Consider the following 18,309-nt stretch of genomic DNA (forward strand, 5'->3'; position numbering starts at 1 on the left):
TGTACCAGTACCTAAACAGATACTGTCGTTTTGTGCTCATGCTGTGTCTATCTCTCTATATATGTACGCATACATGTTTGTCCCTATATATGATGGAAAGGTTATCAAAATAGGTTACAATTAGAGAGGCTTAGAAAGCAGGTGAAATGCAATAATACAGCAGGAACCTGCTCACCTGCTCTTACATCATGAAATTACTTTTTTTCTGTGACTGTGTTAAGCTTTGCCTCTGCTTGCTTACTGTGTGTGTTCTCACACACAGGATACACCCCCCAAAACAGCCACTGTGGCATGTAATTCAGTTGATTATAATTTGAGGGAGTCATACTGTCCCCAAAAGGGTTTTGATAAGGGAACAAAGCCAAGTTGTCCTTTGTCTCATTGTTTTGCCCTGTAGGATTGCTCTTGTAGATCACAACCTATATGGATTGAAGATTTTTTGGGCTCCAAGAAGAAGATCTCAAAGGCTTCCTAAAGAGATATGACCAGTGCAGGAAATGAACTTTATCTTTGCAGCTTAATGTTTTTCAAGTCAAAGACTGGAAGTACACTTGTGTCCATACATAACTAGCTGAAACATCTCATATTTTGGACCGAGTTTTCAGTCATTTGAACATAAAAATCCCTGCATTTTGATGTGTTGATATTCCTGATCTTATCAAAGTAATAGCTAAGAACAGAGCTATCAAAGATGTATTAATAGTGCAACAAGTTGTATTTGCAAGTCATGGCACAGAGAGGAAACAAAAACCTGACGAGTGGTAGTAGAGAGAGATAAATATGAAAAATCTGTTCTCTATAAATGGTGGTCATTTCAAATGTATTGGTATATTCTTTACACAATGAATAAATTGGAAGAAACTGGAATCTATTTCAACTCACTTTGTAATTAATACAAATTCCTAATTTCCTCAAGCAAATTATTATTCCATTTTGGGCTTTCTAATTTGCTTAATACCAAATATCAACATATTGCTTTCAGGAAAAAAGAACAATGCCAAGCTCTACGCTCGGAATATGTTTTACTGTAGAATATATGTGTACGATCTTTTGTCTTTTTGGAAATTCAAAGCTTCAATAGACACACAGCTATGGGGTGATATCCATACATTTATCCAAAGCACTGCCACAGATAATTCAGCTATTAACACAGGTAACTACTGGAACAAGATGCCTCTGAGTATCTGTCAGGCTACCTGCCCCTGTGCATACAGGGTTTTTGGAACCAGACTTTTAATTGCTTTAGGAACAGCTTTGTCTTTTGAATTATCCATCATATCATTGCAAGATATTTTTTAATTTTCCTAACAGAGATTTGTCTTTGTCTCACTAGGGTAAGCTTTAATGAAGAAACGTCAACATTGCTAAAAACTGCACAAAGAGGGACTGAAAACCTTTGTGACCAATGATGTGGTTGTCATGGAAACTGTTTCTGTTTCTGTCACTCACTGGCTGTCTTTCAGGTAAATCAAAACAAAATGAAAAAATACTCTGCTTTATTTATTTTTTTAACTGCAAACAGAAATAAGAAGAAATAAAAGCATGACATCATCATGATCATAATTAAAACTATTTGGTTAAGTGGTGAAATCATAAAAATGTATTTGAAAAGATTTACAAGTGCTGTCTATCTGCCTTTATTTTGTGCATAAAACTGAACAATATTTAAAAGAGTGGACAGATACATATTTCATTTGAAGACAATGATGACTTTTTTATTTTAAAAAAAGAAAAAGAAAGGAAAATCATTTATTACCACAGGATTTCCTGAAGTCTAACAGCTGCAGAATATTTCACATTGGCATTATGTTCTGGTTTTGGAATCCACTTATTGTTTTTTTTTTTCTTAATTCTGTGTATGTTTTCTTGATGATTATGATTTTTGTCTGTGTAGTATTTCTTTTACGGATTTTTCTTTTCGCATTATATTAGTTGTTGTTACCTTTGCAAGTAACAAAATGAGTCAATCAATAATCACTTAGGCTTCTCAAATGAGAATTTTCATAATTTGATAGTGTATTGTCTCTGATCTTTTTAGGCTGCCCTATTTTCTTAATGCTGCCCCTTATAATGCCTCTCAACATTTACAAAGCTACTCTTTTCTCAAATTCTTTCAAAACTTACTGTTGTTTTTTGTCATCTCAAGATGAAATCTAGTAAAAGTCAATTAAATAAAATATTTTAATAATACTGTGATATTGGAGACAATAACTTAATAAAGGAAAGTGCCTGTGGATATCAGCATCCATGAATTGGATGCATGCATGAAACAGTCTAATCTAATCTGTTTTTTCTCCTGTAACTCCATTATTTTATATTATCGAAGTCTATTACTTTTGGGCAGGGAATTTTTTTTTTTTTTGTCTTGTATTGTCAGGCACATTACCAATCTTGGTAATATTTTTTTTTGGTGATTCTAGTAGTAGTATCTTACAACCACCATCTATTAATGTAATTTATTTTTTTTTTTAAATTGAAGGTTATATTTTTTGTTACAGTTTCTAAGAACTTCAATGCAAAATTCAGAAGCATTTCAGAAATTCAAATCTAAATTCTTTTCTCAAGAATTATGTCTTAAACCTTGCAAAATTTAAGAGTTAAAAGTCAACATCTAGCAGAAGGCATTATACAGTGAAATTGTAGTACCTGAGCCTGCAGTTGGTTTCACACAGCTAAAATGTCCTTACTTTCAACTGCAGTTAAACAGAATACCTTTAAGTAGTAGAGTTTGCTCCTAAAGAACTCTTTAACTCTGTAAAATGCAATAACATGTTGCAAAATTTCTGAGACCCATTTGATATTCTAGCAATTTTGTATACTGACATTTCATATACAAGAATGAACTTCAGCTGTTTATCATAGTCATTGTTTTGGTATGTGTATTAAACCAGCATCTTGCAAAGGCTTTAGAGCGTTAGCAGTGACTGATTCTAACATAGCATTGAAACACATAACCACTTTGAAATTTAAACTGAAAGCCAGTATTTACAGAAGTACTTTATTTAAATAACATAATACCCTGAAAACTCTTGCCAGTCACTTACCACCATGTTTAAAATTGACTATTCCTCTTATTTGTTAATTTGCTACTTATATCTGATGATTTCTAAAGAATTTGTCATATTACATTTAATTTTGATTTTTGATTCTTTATTATTCTGAGAGTTTTTTCGTATTACTCGAGTACATTGAAACTCCTGTAATAAATAATTTTTAACTGCAGTACTTGTTTTTGCATGCTGTTGAATATAATGTGATATCACATATTTTTTTCATACACAAAGATAATTGTGTAATGATTTAATAAATAATAATAATTCATTAGAAAATGTAATGCTGTAAGAGCTGAAATTAATCAAAGATAACAAAATTGGCTTAAAAGTTATTTTAATTAGATAATCTGTGTAACTGGTAATTTACTCACTCCATACCTTTCACATTTGATTACATCATTCTGCATTTGGAGCTGCTTCTGTCTTACAGCACTCACTATAACATGTTTACAACTGCAAATAGTTCCTGCAGCTGATGCAATTCAAGGTAGCCTAATAAGTTAGATGCCTGAATGTGCTTTTCTTAATGATGGAGCAATAGATATTGATGCTGCTTTGGTAAGATAAAGTTAATTCAATTCCTGATTTTTTGGGCTGTATTAAAATTCAGTACTTATCCATTAAATTATCAGATCATTGGATTACTTTTACAAGCAACCAGTATTTGGAAGAGCATACCACATTATTGTATTGATTTTGAAGTGGTGAGGGAAATCATCCAAGAAGAGAACAAATGACCTCCCTAGTTTGTGTCAACTCTATTTTTATGTTATCTTTATCTTGAAGCTGAACCTGTTATTCAGATTTTACTTATCCATGAATGTATGCAAGTGTGCTTAAGTGATGTGTAAAAGTATGTTTAGGCAGATAAAAATGTATTTTCTGAATACTAGACTGAGGATTGAATTATGTCTCCTACTCAAGTTTAATTATCCACAGCTCACAGTTATACACTTACATTCTCACAAATTTTACATTTATGAAATACTGATAATTAAGAAATGCAAAGAAGGTCTCAAGACTGATAATATGTTATTTTCTCTTATGGTATATTACTGCCCTTCAAGACAAGTTAGATTTGAAGAAGAATTAAGCTGTCATTTTAGAACTAGGGTCTACCTCACTTCTGGGTTGTTGTTGGTTTTTTTTCCTATAAGGCTTTCCTGTAGGGAAAGACCTCAAGTGGTCAGTGAACAGGTCACCGAGAAGGAAATGTTAATCTGAAATTCAGATTTTTGTATCTGATTAAGTTACAGTAATACCTCAAGTGAGTTCAGAGGTGGTCAGCTTAAATTTAAATCAAGTTAGTCAGAATTTAGTCTGTTGGTAATGTTTAACTTTCTTGATAACTTAAAAATGCACATATAGTTACAAATTATATGTTCAGGACATTTTGACAGGTGTAATTGTGATTTTTTTCTGTGGAAAATCATGGAATGATACAGGGACCACACTGTCCTACATACAATGGGACTGGGGGTATATTCCTGGGGTTTTATTGTCCTGGTTCCCCATAATTACCTTGCGATCTGCTTTTATGTCAATAGTAAAGGCTATGTATTTTTGATTTAGGCTAGTATTACCTAAGCAGAGAACCTTTTTTGTCTAGAGTTGCTAAGGTTTTCCTTCACTGATTTCTCAGAGAGGCTGGACTTGAATATTGCTGAAGGGCATTGTTTTAAAACAGAACTCCCTAATCTTGGAATGAGACAAACAGGTATGTCTCCTTGTGTTTCAGGAAGAGGATAAATATTTTTAAAACAGAACAAAATCACATCAGATTATCAACTCATGGTTAATAGAAAAAGTAAGACTGTGGCTTTTATTTGCAGATTTAAGACACTTGACAAAAGCCTGCTTGAGAGTAGAGCTCCTGTAATTCTTTTTAATAATTATTGCTGCCTGTGATAAGATGTTTCAAAGTTTATGTTAAAGATTACAAAATAGAGTGAATGACTATTATAGAGTTCTGATTTTGTTTTAAACTAGCATATATCCCTTATGTTTTTCTGTTTCTCTGCCCATTTATCTACTTCTATGTTATTACCTCCTGCATGCTAATCAGGTCAAAAATAGACTAATTTTCTCTGTAAGACTTCATAATTCGTGGCATCAATAAAATTATGGGTATAATGAAAGTCGCAAGGCTTTGCTTGCTCAGAGACAGAACCTCTGAGGCCCTATGGCCACTGCTTATAGCACCGAGTGGGTAAACACATGTCCTTAAGCCTTATCTCTATGTACCATTCATTTCTTTTCACATAAAACATTCTCATTACCAAGCAAAGACTCCCTAAATAGTGAATTTTACTCTGTATCTCTCAGTATGGTGCTCAAAATTAAAAACAGCTTGACTTTTTCTAAACAGTTGTTTGCTGTTATTATATGAATGGAGACTTACAAAAAACGCTCTTAAGTTAGAGAACATATGTGGAACAAAAACAAGTGTCCTGTCTAGTTTTGACCTACAGCTGACACTGATCTGAGGTTCTTCCTATCTTTTATTTTGTCCATCCCTCTCCATCTGTCTACTTGGAGGCTTTTAGGAATTGTCATCTGCACTTATCAGCTTCCAAAATGCATCTCAAACCTGCTCAACATGTGACTTTCAGAATTCCAGCAGCCACTGCCAGGATTAAAATTCATAGCCTAAGGTTCATAAACTCATTAACCAAACCATATAAAATATGCATACTGCTCTGAGTGCCAGGACTATTTCTCAGTTTTATTCCTCTTCCTTATAGAAAATGTCCTTCCTACATCAAAGCGGACAGTATGTGAAAGGTTGCTTCTCTGCCAAATGCGTGATGAATACATGAATGACCAGTGTTTATCATTGATAACATTTATTACCTGCCTTACCTTCCACCCATGGCCCTGAACTGATGACAGTATAGCAAATGCCATGCAACTTTGTCAGCTTTGATAGCTGAGCATAAAAGACTGAGCTCTAGATAAGTACTAGTGCCTGGGGAAGTTCATGTTCTCAGCCTTCCAAGTAAAACAGAAAAGTCAGAACAAACTTAACCTTTCTACTGCCCATCCTGAAATACTGTGTTTGTAGACACTGAGAAGAACAATTTGTTGCAGTGCTGAAGTCCAAGGTAGCCTGCTACCCACATTCTTACTCCTGGATTCAGTGCTTAATTGAATTGGGGAGGAAAGCACTTATCAGTTGGATGCTGCACTTTGTATAATTCTTAATTCAAAAGAAGAATGGAAAGGTAAAAATTATTTACTGCTGTCAGAATCCTGAAGTGTGTTTAATGTTAATCAATGAAGAGTGTTAAAAACTGGACAAATTCTGGTCACGGAAAGAGTCAATCTGAGTAGGCACATAAGGAAATATTTTTATGAGAAACCTTTCTGCTCTTTTGCATAGATTTGTGTGTGTGTGTTTTCTATTTTCAAGAATATATGGAATAAACTATTCAGGTTTTTATACTTGGTTGGAGCTACAGAATTATATGCTTATATGTTGACATGATCTTTCAACTTGCAGAATACCAAATGTTAGGCAATCACGAGATGTCTCGCTTTTAGTATGGAAGTACTTGATGTGTTTGGCCTTTTCAGAGCTGAGACCATAGTAAATGTGAGCAATAACTAGAATCAGAACAAAAACCTTGCTATGTATACAAGAATTAAAGTAATGATTGATATTTCATGAGATAACAGTAGGAGTGCCTTCATTAATATCATTACCGTACTAGAACATATTTTGATTACCTACCTCACTATACATTCTCAGTTTAGTACACTTATGGTTATTCATTAAAAAGTTCCTACCTCCCAACAAGCTCTTATCAGTCATGCAAACAATTGTCCAGCAAACTGGTACTTAGATTATCACAAGTTTGGAACTGGGATTACAGATCTTCTTTCTCCAGAAAAATTTTGTGTGCCACTGAAAAGTAGACTCCAGTCATTCTACTGTTACCACCAACCTGAAGAAACCTTAACCTGCACATATACCCTCATTTTTCTGTTTCCTCTTATTTGGTGGATAAGCCTTAATGAGTCAAACTGTTTAGAATCAGCGTATTGCAATCTGATGCTTTTAAAATATTTTCTATTTCATTAGCTATGATAGTATATCACATCTTTTTAACTGATAGTATTATGCAAAAATATAATGAAGCAATATTTTTATGTTAAGATAATGATTTTACTTTTCTGTCTGACAGTTTACACAGATATATCTATTGTTTTCAGATTACTCAATAGGATAATTCCTCTAGCACTTCATGTTTTTGGAGTGACATTGGAGATGACATGCTGTTGGGATTCAGTCCTGATGTTGTACTCCTGGCATCTCATCTTGACCTGGAGTCAGCACTAACAGTTCATAGTGGTTTAGATTAAAGTGTTTGTTCATCCCTTTCTGTCCTTGTGGTTAAAATATTAAAGACTAAATCTCTTTTCACTGTTGGATGCCTAACATCTATAGCACTCATATAATCTAGCTTTTATATCAGAGTACAATAAAGAATGAGTCATTCTGTTTTGCTTGTTTACTTTTGTAGGTTAATAGAAAGATAATGGGCTAGTGGGAAAATAATGGTAAAAAAAAGCTATAAAAGCATTTTTTAAAAGTGTTACTAGTGGGGAGAAGTCTGCTGTTAAGAAGCTGTCACAAAGACTCAGACAAACCAGCAACTATGCAGGCCTGGATTTATCTCTTTTAACCTGAATGTTTAAACTGAAAAGCCTGAGTTAATGACTAATTGCTCTCCTTCCCTATATAGTCTATGGACAGAGACAGCCACTTGTGGCTAAACCCACCTGAATCCGAATTACTTTCTGGAATTCTGAACTCAAACATAATCATTTCTAGTAGGGTATACGCTATACTTACAAAACTTTCCCTAAATAGCAATGAAAGTCTGAGGAGAAACAGACAGTTTTGAGTGTTGGGTCAGTGAGAAGTGCCCAGACTGTGAGTAGACTGTGAATGCTACTTCATAAGGTCATCTCTTCATCCTGGCTGTAGGATAGTTCAGCATAGTTAGCCACATGTTAGGGAAAATGCTCCTGCCATGGGGTGTCAGGAAAAGATCCCTGACCCCCAAGCAGCTTCCTGACTTTGAGTGTCTTCAGGAATAACAGTAAGTGGTGAACTGCGTTATGTGCTCCTGAGCATATTCAGAAACTTTATCCTTACATCCAGCACCTCCATCTAAGTACCATATGTGGACAAGGCAATACATCTCTCTCCTGTCACTAAAAATGGCTCAGCCCATTAATATTTGATAGAGCATTTTGGTTACTAGTAGAGTCAAACTGTTCCATTTGATAAATGTTGCTATTTTCACCCCAAAGTAACATTAAAATATGTAGCCACTGTAAACAAAGTCACCGAGTTTGTGTGGAGACTAACTCAGAGTAATCACTACAACAAACTGCCAAACCTGTCCCTCAGCTCCTGTGGAAAATGCTTATCTTCAGCCAAAAGTTCAGCTGCAGAGGACTATGGAGGACAACCTTTCAGCTCTTCACAGCACAGTAAGAGGTGGCAGCTGCCAGCTAAAGGCAGCACTCTGGACCCACTGATTTAATTCATAAAGCCTGTTTCTTGCTGCCTGCCAGCAAGATGTTCAAACTAGTTCTTAGTACTTTCCCCAGATATTGCATGTCTTACTTTTCTAACTACTGCAGTGGATCACATTTCACTGGAAGTCCTCATCCCCAGGAACCTCTGCTGCTTTCATCCATATGACTGAGAATTCAGAAGCTGTAAAACACATTGCAACAGTTATAAGGTTTGTATAGGAATATTTGTAATAGGTTTGCTAGCAAAAGTAATCTGTTCTATGAAATGACCATCGTTTTCCCAAAATGCGCTTCTAGATTACTTCTCATGATCAGAAGTAATGAAAACAATAAAACTGTGTCTCAACAAGCAACAAGCCTGTTTTCCCTTTCTTCTAGTGCCAGACATGTACAAGGAATAGTTAGCCCATAATGCAGAATAATTTCCTGTTTCAATTCAGCACTAACAGTATAACAAATACGTGATAAAATATGTCATTAACTTCATTTCAAGAAGTCATTAGAGGCTAGAATAATGTTTCTTAAGCATTGTCTTGGCCTTTTCTAATAGGAATGCAATAAAGTGGCAGTGAAACCTTTTAAATTATGACAACTTCAGCTTTGAAATTAGATACAGTTTTCTAGTAATGAGGTTAAAACAATATTGGAACAGCTCTACTAGGAGAGTTGGCAGATATGACAATGCTTCAAGCTGGAATGCAAAATTAAATATCTTTAAAAATGAAATGTTTTATCAAGTTTCTAATAGAAATTCTATGGAGGATGTGAGTGAAAGTGTGTGTTGGAACAGAATAATACTGGGTTGCTTTCTAGATAATTTTAGATTGCATTAATCCCTATGTTTCTTTTTTTTTTTTTTTTCTTTTTTCTGTCTATTGCTCTCTTCCATGGGACTCATCAGAAGTTTTTCAATATGATATAAAATGTCATATAAAAAAAACCCCACAGGCTAGATTTGTTCATGAATCTTCCTGGCTTTACTGTCGTAGAACAAGATGAGCAAGATGGAAGAACTACCATGTTAGTTCATGTCCAGCTTCTGTTGCAAGTACGAGTACCTAATGTTTTTAACCTCAAGAAATCCAAGCTCAAACCTCCTCAGAATCTAGTTGACAGGTTGCCTCCTACCTATAGAAATGCAAAACAGCAGTATGAATAAACTTCCTTCTTCTAATTGCTGATAATTTTTGCCATGAATGGCTGAGAAAAATACTACAGTATATGTCAAGATCTTAGAAAGAAAGATTTGTTATAGCAACTAGTGTCACAAAAACTATATGGGAGAAATTGAATTGCTCCCAGGGACTAAATAAATTTAGATAATAGAAGATGGAAGTATTCGTATAACTTTGGGAAAAAAAAAATCAGAATGTGTATAAAACACCTTCAGAAATGATCCAAGGAGCTAAACTCATTGCTGTGCTGGAATGAAAAGTCATGTACTTATTAAGGTTATAAACTTTCTGCAATAATATGATTTTCCTCCCACAGCTTAATTCCATAGCTTCTCTATATGCAATAATTGCCTGTGTTAGAGGTACTGATGAGATAACCTGTCTCCTTGCAAATATTCTTCTCTGCTCCCTAGGTGTTAACTATCTTTTCCTTTCAGACTTGCCCATCTGAGCAGTGACAGTAGTTTAAACTCAGAGCAATCTTACCCATTATGAAGCTAATGTTTGTTGCCTATATCATACCTGAGTAACTCTTCATGTGCTAAAAAAATGGTGTCATTTTGTTTCTCTGTTTGTTTATCAACTGATCATGCTTTGATCGAATGGCTTTACTACCGTTTGAAAACACTGCTCCTTTTTGGAGCCACAGTGAAAAAATAGGCATGAACCCTTGTGCTGAGAACCTGATTTATATTTGCAAAAATTAATAAATTAGGATCTGTCAGTTTCTCCATATTGGAGGCAAGCTGCCCGATGTGGAGAGGTCCCATATCTTACCAAATAATGAATAAATACACTTTATATGTATGTGAGCACATGAACATAGGTAGTTGTGAGTGAACGTCTTGCTGTTCCAAACTTAAAGATGCACTTGTCAACTTTATAGCTCTCTTTGTTTAAATTGATGCTGGAAGTTTAGTGAGGGCAAATTTTTAACTGTAGTGTAACTAAATCTCTATCCTAAACTGAACAAAAATATAAAGTGTGAAAAATAAATATATCTTCTGTCAAAAAGTATGAAAAGTGCATATATTGTTTAGTGCTAAGACTGTAGGAGGCAGAGTTTATTGAGCTGCCTACAGCAGGGTGACTGGTAACTGCTTTGCTCATTGCTTTGATAGGTATGTTTTTCCCTATTAAGTGCAGTAGTGTGAGAATGCTGATAATACTGAACTGTGATTTTTGTCTTTTATTCAGCATGGGTAGCTGTGTAATGTACTGAGGACACTTTCAGTAGTGGTTTTCATTTACTCCATTGGATTTATTAACCTTAATGTTGGGTATTCAATAGAAAGGTTTCATCTAGTATTTTGTTAAATACTCCAGCAGAGTTTATTTTGGTTGGGATTATTGTGTGGTTCTGTGTTGGGGAAATTAGGGGGTTGTGTAGTTGTTTGGGGTTGTTTGGTTGGTTGGTTGGTTGGTTTGGCTTGGTTTTAAATGTCTTACAACTAATGCAGCTCATGAACTCAGTGGTTAAACTGTTGGTGTCAACTGGGGTGTGAGCCCTGTGGTGAGTGCGCCATGGCCTGTGCTTCTAGTGTTTGCTCTTAATACAGTGTGCAACTGTGAAAAGGAGTGTTTTAGTCACGGCACTATAGGTAGTCTCAATTTAGCTCAGTACAAAGCTGTAGGTGGTTTGCTATGGCTCACCACACAGCCATTAACAGTATCATCTTTGTTCAGCACAGAATTGCAAGTGATAGTATTTAAACTCCCTGTAACACTGTGAATGATAGTGTTCTCATCTTGTCTGAGGACAAATGTGAAGACAGGCATTTTGACCGAGCCTGTGATTTAAGCAAGTCAAGTAAGAAAATAATATAGTCTCATCATCTGGAAGAGGATGTGGCATTGCTGAAATTTAGCATTGATTTTTAAAGTGATTAAAAAAGAGCAATGGATCACAGAGTCAGCAGATTTCAGAAGAAAAAGATGGGTATATTCATAAATATCTCCTGACATGAGCAGTGTAACTTAGCAATTCTGAATCTCTGTCTGGAGATGCAGATTTTCTCTAAGCCCTGTGGAAACTCCTCTGAAGTGGAGTGCTTGAACTAGATGACTAAAGCAAGTGGTGCAAATATTCTTGTTCACTTGCCGTTGAAGCAGTAATCTGCTCAAAAAGTTGAAAGTGGAAAACCTCTCGCAAAGGATTTTAGAATGCAAAATATACAACAATAAAAAGTATAATGAAAATGTGCTGAAATGGTAGAGTATGGAAATTAATACCTTTTGCCTCATAGCTAATTTGTGCTAAGATATTATAAAATGAGGTTTGTAACAAGCTGTTCTAAATCTACTTATGGCACAGATGGGCAGAAGGGGAGAAGTGAAATGATTACATTGCAGGTACATAAACCCACCCTGGTGGTGTGTAACTGTGCTCTGATTTGGTGACCTTACTCACCTGGGACTACAGGAAACATTATATTTCTGTAGAGTTTCCATCTGTGCCTTTAGTTTGCTTTCTATAATATAGTAGAGTAATTAAATTTTCTCTAGCAATTATTGTTCATAGTAGCATATTTTGCTGTCTGGAGTATATTTCTTCTTCACTGAATACTTCTTGTTTCATGATCATTTGAGACAGAATTTGTGTTTTCGATTTGCTAGGCAGTTCTTAACATTTCTTAAGAGCTAACTTGCTGTGTTAGATTTATCACTTTAATACACCTAACACTCAGAGGTTAAATAAACGATGGTTAAGTCCATGTGTCTGATAGTTAAGCTGAACTGAGGATAGTAGAAACCATCATTTTAACGATGATTCATCAAGTTCCTTCCATTAAGTGAAAGCTTGAAAAACTCAAAACCCAACCAACCAAACAAATGAAAACCAACCAAACAACAATAAAAGTGATACTAGAAAGGAAAATGGGAATAGAAAATAAAATTAGCTTATCATATTTTTTCTTTTGTCTCTGTAACAGAGTTCTATGGCATTTATAAATCAATAATTCTGATTATTTTACACAATCTGGAAGATACTTTTTAATTAACAGTGCTGTTATTAAAAAAATATGGAAAAATATGGAAATGCTGCAGAATTTTAAATTATTGGTTTCACTCTAATTTGTGACTTGCAGAAACACCACAGAAACCACTATGGATGCAATATAATAACATCTATATGTAGTGCAATCTGGCAGTATAGTGGACTTGCAAGACTACATTTTCTTAGCAGTATTTTTAAGGTTTGTGGAGTTTTGCTATATCTGTCACAACTTCAAGTCTCCTGACAGTGAAATAAATCCACATATCTTAACACAGGATATAATAATTGGAAATAATAATATCATTTTTGTTGTAACTTTTATTACTCCTTTCAATTATTACAACTGCTTGGATTTTTAAAATATCATTTATAGCAATAAAGGAGGATAAATTACTTTATAATAATTTTTAAAAACAAATATTTAGCCTTCTACCTGTGTGTGATATATTAAAAGGTACGTTCATTCAGTTCAATAGCCTTTCCAAGTAACCCACAAGATCTTTTTTCTTTTAGATTTCTCCTGGTCAGCTGTTTTTGTATTTGCTGCCAACATTTTAAAATACCTAAGATAAGAGCTTTTTTATAACAGGCTAAATACTTTAACAATGATTAGATTAAGTATTTTCTGACTTAAGAAAAATATGATTAAAAATATTTCTAATTCTTAGCAATACTTTAAAAATGAAATTATTGAGATCCAATAAAATAGTTTCCACTTTGATAAAGTATGTTTTGTCTTAAATTACAGAGTTCTATAATGAAATTTTCTTAATTATACTTATTTTTACATTACTCATGTCAGTGAAAAAGTTCATTTAAAAATACTAATTAATCCTCCAACTAGAGAGAAAGCATATGTCTTTCCACAAAGGCTTCTAATTTCCAACCTGAGCCTTCCTGGAACATTTTTATTGTATCTGTTCTTGTGAAATGTTAAATAAATTTCTCCTTTCCCTCTTTTTCTTACAGACATCCATCAGTTTTCCTTCTGCAAAAGCCGTTTAGGGGAAGCCCCATATAACTGTGTAGGCAGTACTGTAGGTATTCTAAAAATCTCTTAATTCCTACAATATTTGGAGATGTAAAATAGATGTATTATTAATCTATGTAAAATATATAAAGATGTAAACCATTTATCAGATTAGCTCAAGGGAGATAAGTCTTACTAAAGACAGAATTAATCACAGTGCTTGTGGTATTTTCTTGATGTTTAAGAAATTAGAAACTGTAAAATAAAAAAGCTAGTTCTAGTCCCAGCATGCTATTAATGAAGATTTTGTGGCACAAAATAAAAGGATTAAATATAGATCTATGTCCTGTTTCTAAATCCACAAAGAATTTTACTGTATCTGCAAAGAAATTCATCAAAACTGTTTTCCAGGGCTCTGATCACAATATTCTCGTGATTCATTTTGAAGTAAATTTGTCTAGCACTTGGCTTAATGTATCTAAGAGTAACCAACAACAATTTAAAAAAAGCTAAAAAAAAGAGCCTTGAAACTTGTCTTTACTCTGGTTATGAAAACCATATCTGCAGTAAGTCACATTGTCTGCCCAGTCCACCGCAATGCTGTGGAAGGATTGGCATGTCTTTGAAAGCTTTCATTCCAGGAGCCAGTTGGGTTTGCATTGCTGGGACAGAGTTGTACTTATCTTTAAAAAGTTATTGCAGTTGTACTTATCTTTAAAAAGATATTGCAGTTGAACCTAGAGCACTTATTTTGTTCCATGCAGAGATTTTTTTGTTAGTGTGCAAGTTGTTCTTGTTCTTGTTTCAGGTAAGACGTGACCACAGCTGGCAGTGATATTAGTAACAGTTTTCCTCCATCCTATATTTATATTGGAAATCACTAAATAGCTAACTTTGCTTTTAGCTTTTATTATGAATTCCAAGAATCACACACTTAGAGATTATTAATACTCAAGGCCATATGCTAGTAAGATAAACAAGCCCCTGTGTTCTTGATGTTATAATATAGCAAGATTGTAAATCAAATTTTAGATTAACAACATATTATTATGCCAGCAGGCAAGGATTTCTGTTAATTAGTTCACAATTAGTCCCTCTTATTTCTAATCTCAGAGTATTAGATATTGATGGAATTAATAGATTAGTAGCTTCATCTTAATGGTGTCAAACAGGCCAAAATGCAAATAGGGATAGGCTTTAATGGGATGTATTGATTTATGTGCATATGCTACTTAATCAGTTTTGTGCTTGACCTACACAATTGCTTTATATTTTAGTTTATAAACAAAATGCAGGGACCTCCTTGTTATATCAGGAAATAATTTGTTTTTAAAAATATTCTCCATCATGCAACTTTCAGGATTTGCCAGTAGAGCTGTTTCTGTGTGTCCCTCACATCCTACATCTCATTCTCCTAGCAGCAAGTCTATATTGCCTTCATTCTTACTTCAAACTGAATTTAGAATCAATAAATGTTAGGGACTGTGTTGGTATATTATGTACTGAGAAGAATCAGAAAATGAGACATTGTGCTACTTAGAGATGTTGGTATAACCTATTTCAAGATACTTCCATGTGCTTCTTAGAAAACATTTAAACATCACAGATTAATAAATGTAAGATCAAATAATCAGAAATGGTTTTATCTGGAATTTTAAAACAAGCTAAAGATTTTTGACCTGTAACACCTTCAACTGCAAAAAGTGTTAGTCAAATCAACAGTTCTAATCTCTGTGTTCCCTCAACCAGGCCCAAAGAGCATCCCTGTAATACACAAGTGGTGCCAGCCAGTGATACCTTCCTCTTAAATGATGTGGAAGCAAGAACATCCTTGTACCAGAATGTACTACCAACTGTACTTTGATCTTCATTTTGCAGGAATTTGAATTTCAGGTACAAATCTTGGTCCTCAAAATGAAATAAAATAATAATAACAAGAAGAAAAATATTTTTTAATTTGTTAAATAGGTATTGGTCCTTCACTGGAGTCTGCAAGAGACCTTGGACAAGCCTAATAGCCTTGTGAAAATCACTCAGTCTCTTTCCATTGGTGATAGAGTGAGTCAAGTCTCATAAGTCAAGCATGTCAGGTACACAGTGTTCTTCTTTGCAAGATTAAATCAAATCCATCTGTCTTATTCAAACGCATTAGTGCAGATTTCTGTAAGATCATTCATCCTCATAATAGATTTGTGCCCAATCACTGACTTGGCAGTTCTAGGTTAATGGTTGGACTTGATGATCTTAAAGGTCTTTTCCAACCTAAACGATTCTATGAATCTAATTTCTGTTGACTTTTCCTGAGCTTTTTAAAACTGACTGACTTACTTTCACTCCCTCCACTAGCAAGTGCGATTCAAAAAACAGATCTAATAACAGTACATTGTGTCGATTTCACTGGATCGTGTATTCCAAACAGTTAAAATGAAATCTACAACACACTGCTGTCTTAAAAGGAAAGTAGTTTGCACTGAATTTTCTTTAATGAAATTAAAGCCATAGAGTATGGCTGGAGAGCAAGTCCTTTGGTGCTTGCCTGAATTCATAGCAGATACAAAGTAAAACTCCAAATAGATCATGTGGAAATGTAGATTTTTCAAAACACTAAGGAAAGATTTATACTAGTATATTCTCAGTTAATCATCATACTACAAAATTCTAATTATCTCATCTGTGGAAATACAGAGATATAATTTCTAAAAGGTGTTTCGTAGGTAACTTGTAAAACTGTATCTCTGCTATGTCTAACTGCAGACTACCAAACAAAATCAATTTACCTTCCAAAAAGAAACCATATTCAGAAATAATTCAGAGGCCGGTAGGATTTGTTTTTATTTGCTTTCTAATTAAGATGAAGAACAATTAGGTTTTTGAGATTTAATGTTTAAAAGCATGATTTTTTCTAAAAAGGATGCTGATCTGCTAAAATATTAGTTGCTTCATAAAACTGGTACACGTATATTTGCTTTGCATATACGTATATTTGCTTTGCATATCATCCTTCTATTTAAGAGTTTTGGAAATTAGTGGGCATATTTTTACTACCTATACTAGGCATCCAATTCAGACATATTAAATTAGGAGTCTGTCCTTTGTGTAGCGTCAACAAAGACAAAAATTACACTCCTGAGAGACTGTTTTAGGATCCAGGCTGGAAGCCTAATTGGTGCCTATTTAGATCAATTGATTGTTTCCAAGCTGACTAATCTACAAGGTAACCATAATCTGATCTCATATATAGGGTAGTAAATTTCCTATATTCCAAAGATTCGCTTATTGTGAAAATAGCCTTTCCAAAAAAAAAGAGTCTTGGTAAGTTTAAGGGATACGTGCATTTTTAAACTCTTTTTTTTAATTATCCATACCTAGTAGGTAGAACTAGCAACTGTCAAGCTGGCTGTAAGTATTTCTTGCTTTGACTTCAGTTTAAATTAATTCATAGAGGATGGTCTGTTCTCTGATTACATTATTTCATTTAGTGTGTGGACGTTTGTGTGTTTCCTGGCCCCAAATCCTTATTAATATTTCTTATTAGTGTTCTTACAGTACAGCATAGTTCTTACAGTGCGTAATCTTTTACATACCTCTCCTTTTCATGGGTGTCTTAGTCTTGTTCTAAATAAAATTAGACATTCAGAACCAGTTACTCAAAATCAAACAATTCTTAATTGTGAAATACAAACTTTCTCATGTGGTGGAACTGTTAAAACCCCAAGAGCACTTTTCTAGGTTTTCTCATCTATTCCAATAAAAGAGTTTCATAATACTTCTGTTAGAACAACTTTTTGTACCTGAAGCTGCCTAGAAATGCATATTTAGTGCACTGATATTTCTATTTTATTTCATTTTCAAGGTTTAGATAAATAATATTCTCCTCAACTGACATTTATTTTCCAGACAAAACAAGGAGAATATTTCACTTATTTAATTTGGAATTAAAAAAAAAAAAAAAAATCAGAACAGAATTAATTCAGCATATCTCTGCCAGACAGAATTTAAATAATGGTTAACAAAAGTACAGTTAGAATTACCATGTTGGATAGACACCTGCTTAAAAATATTTCTCCATTTCTCTTGATACTTTTTCAGATATTGTAACCACATTTCCTTGTTCAAGAATAATGACAGCATTTACAGCATTTTAGGCGATAAGGCAATAACATCATCACAAATTTCTGCATACCAGAGTTTCACGGGACTAATTCGATAGATGAAGCATGTGATTTACTTTTCTTTAATAAACCAGCAAATTAAATAATATACCAGTGTATTATAAGAGACTGCCACTCCCACTGTTACTTCACAGTTATTGAGAATATTTAGGGAAAGCGGAGGCATGGAATGTTAGTGGATGTAGAGTTTCCAACTGGTGTTTCAACTTGTTTCCCAGGTTTATTTCTTCTTGTCATTCCATTAATTTTTGCATTCCTTTTCGCATCATCTATGTAAGTGTGAATTCTCACAGTAAGCAGCATAACTGTGTGACAGACTAAGCAAAAACTGATAAATTAGTTGTATTTGCAGGAGTGGAGTCCTTCAACCAGATTTTAGGAATTAGCT

General features: G+C 34.1%; 1 protein-coding gene across 4 annotated transcripts in view; it reads left to right on the forward strand.

The window, feature by feature from the left end:
• Positions 1-18,309, forward strand: part of CNTN5 (contactin 5) — a 706,531-nt gene that overhangs the window by 290,498 nt on the left and 397,724 nt on the right. For all 4 annotated transcript variants that reach the window (XM_065043870.1, XM_065043985.1, XM_065043938.1 and 1 more), the window contains one exon: positions 1,334-1,463. In XM_065043870.1, coding sequence (XP_064899942.1) covers positions 1,406-1,463 — 58 coding nt within the window. In that variant the 5' untranslated portion in view covers positions 1,334-1,405. The remainder of the gene's footprint in view (positions 1-1,333; positions 1,464-18,309) is intronic.

This window comes from Columba livia, chromosome 1, assembly GCF_036013475.1.
Source record: "Columba livia isolate bColLiv1 breed racing homer chromosome 1, bColLiv1.pat.W.v2, whole genome shotgun sequence".
Classification (NCBI taxonomy): domain Eukaryota; kingdom Metazoa; phylum Chordata; class Aves; order Columbiformes; family Columbidae; genus Columba; species Columba livia.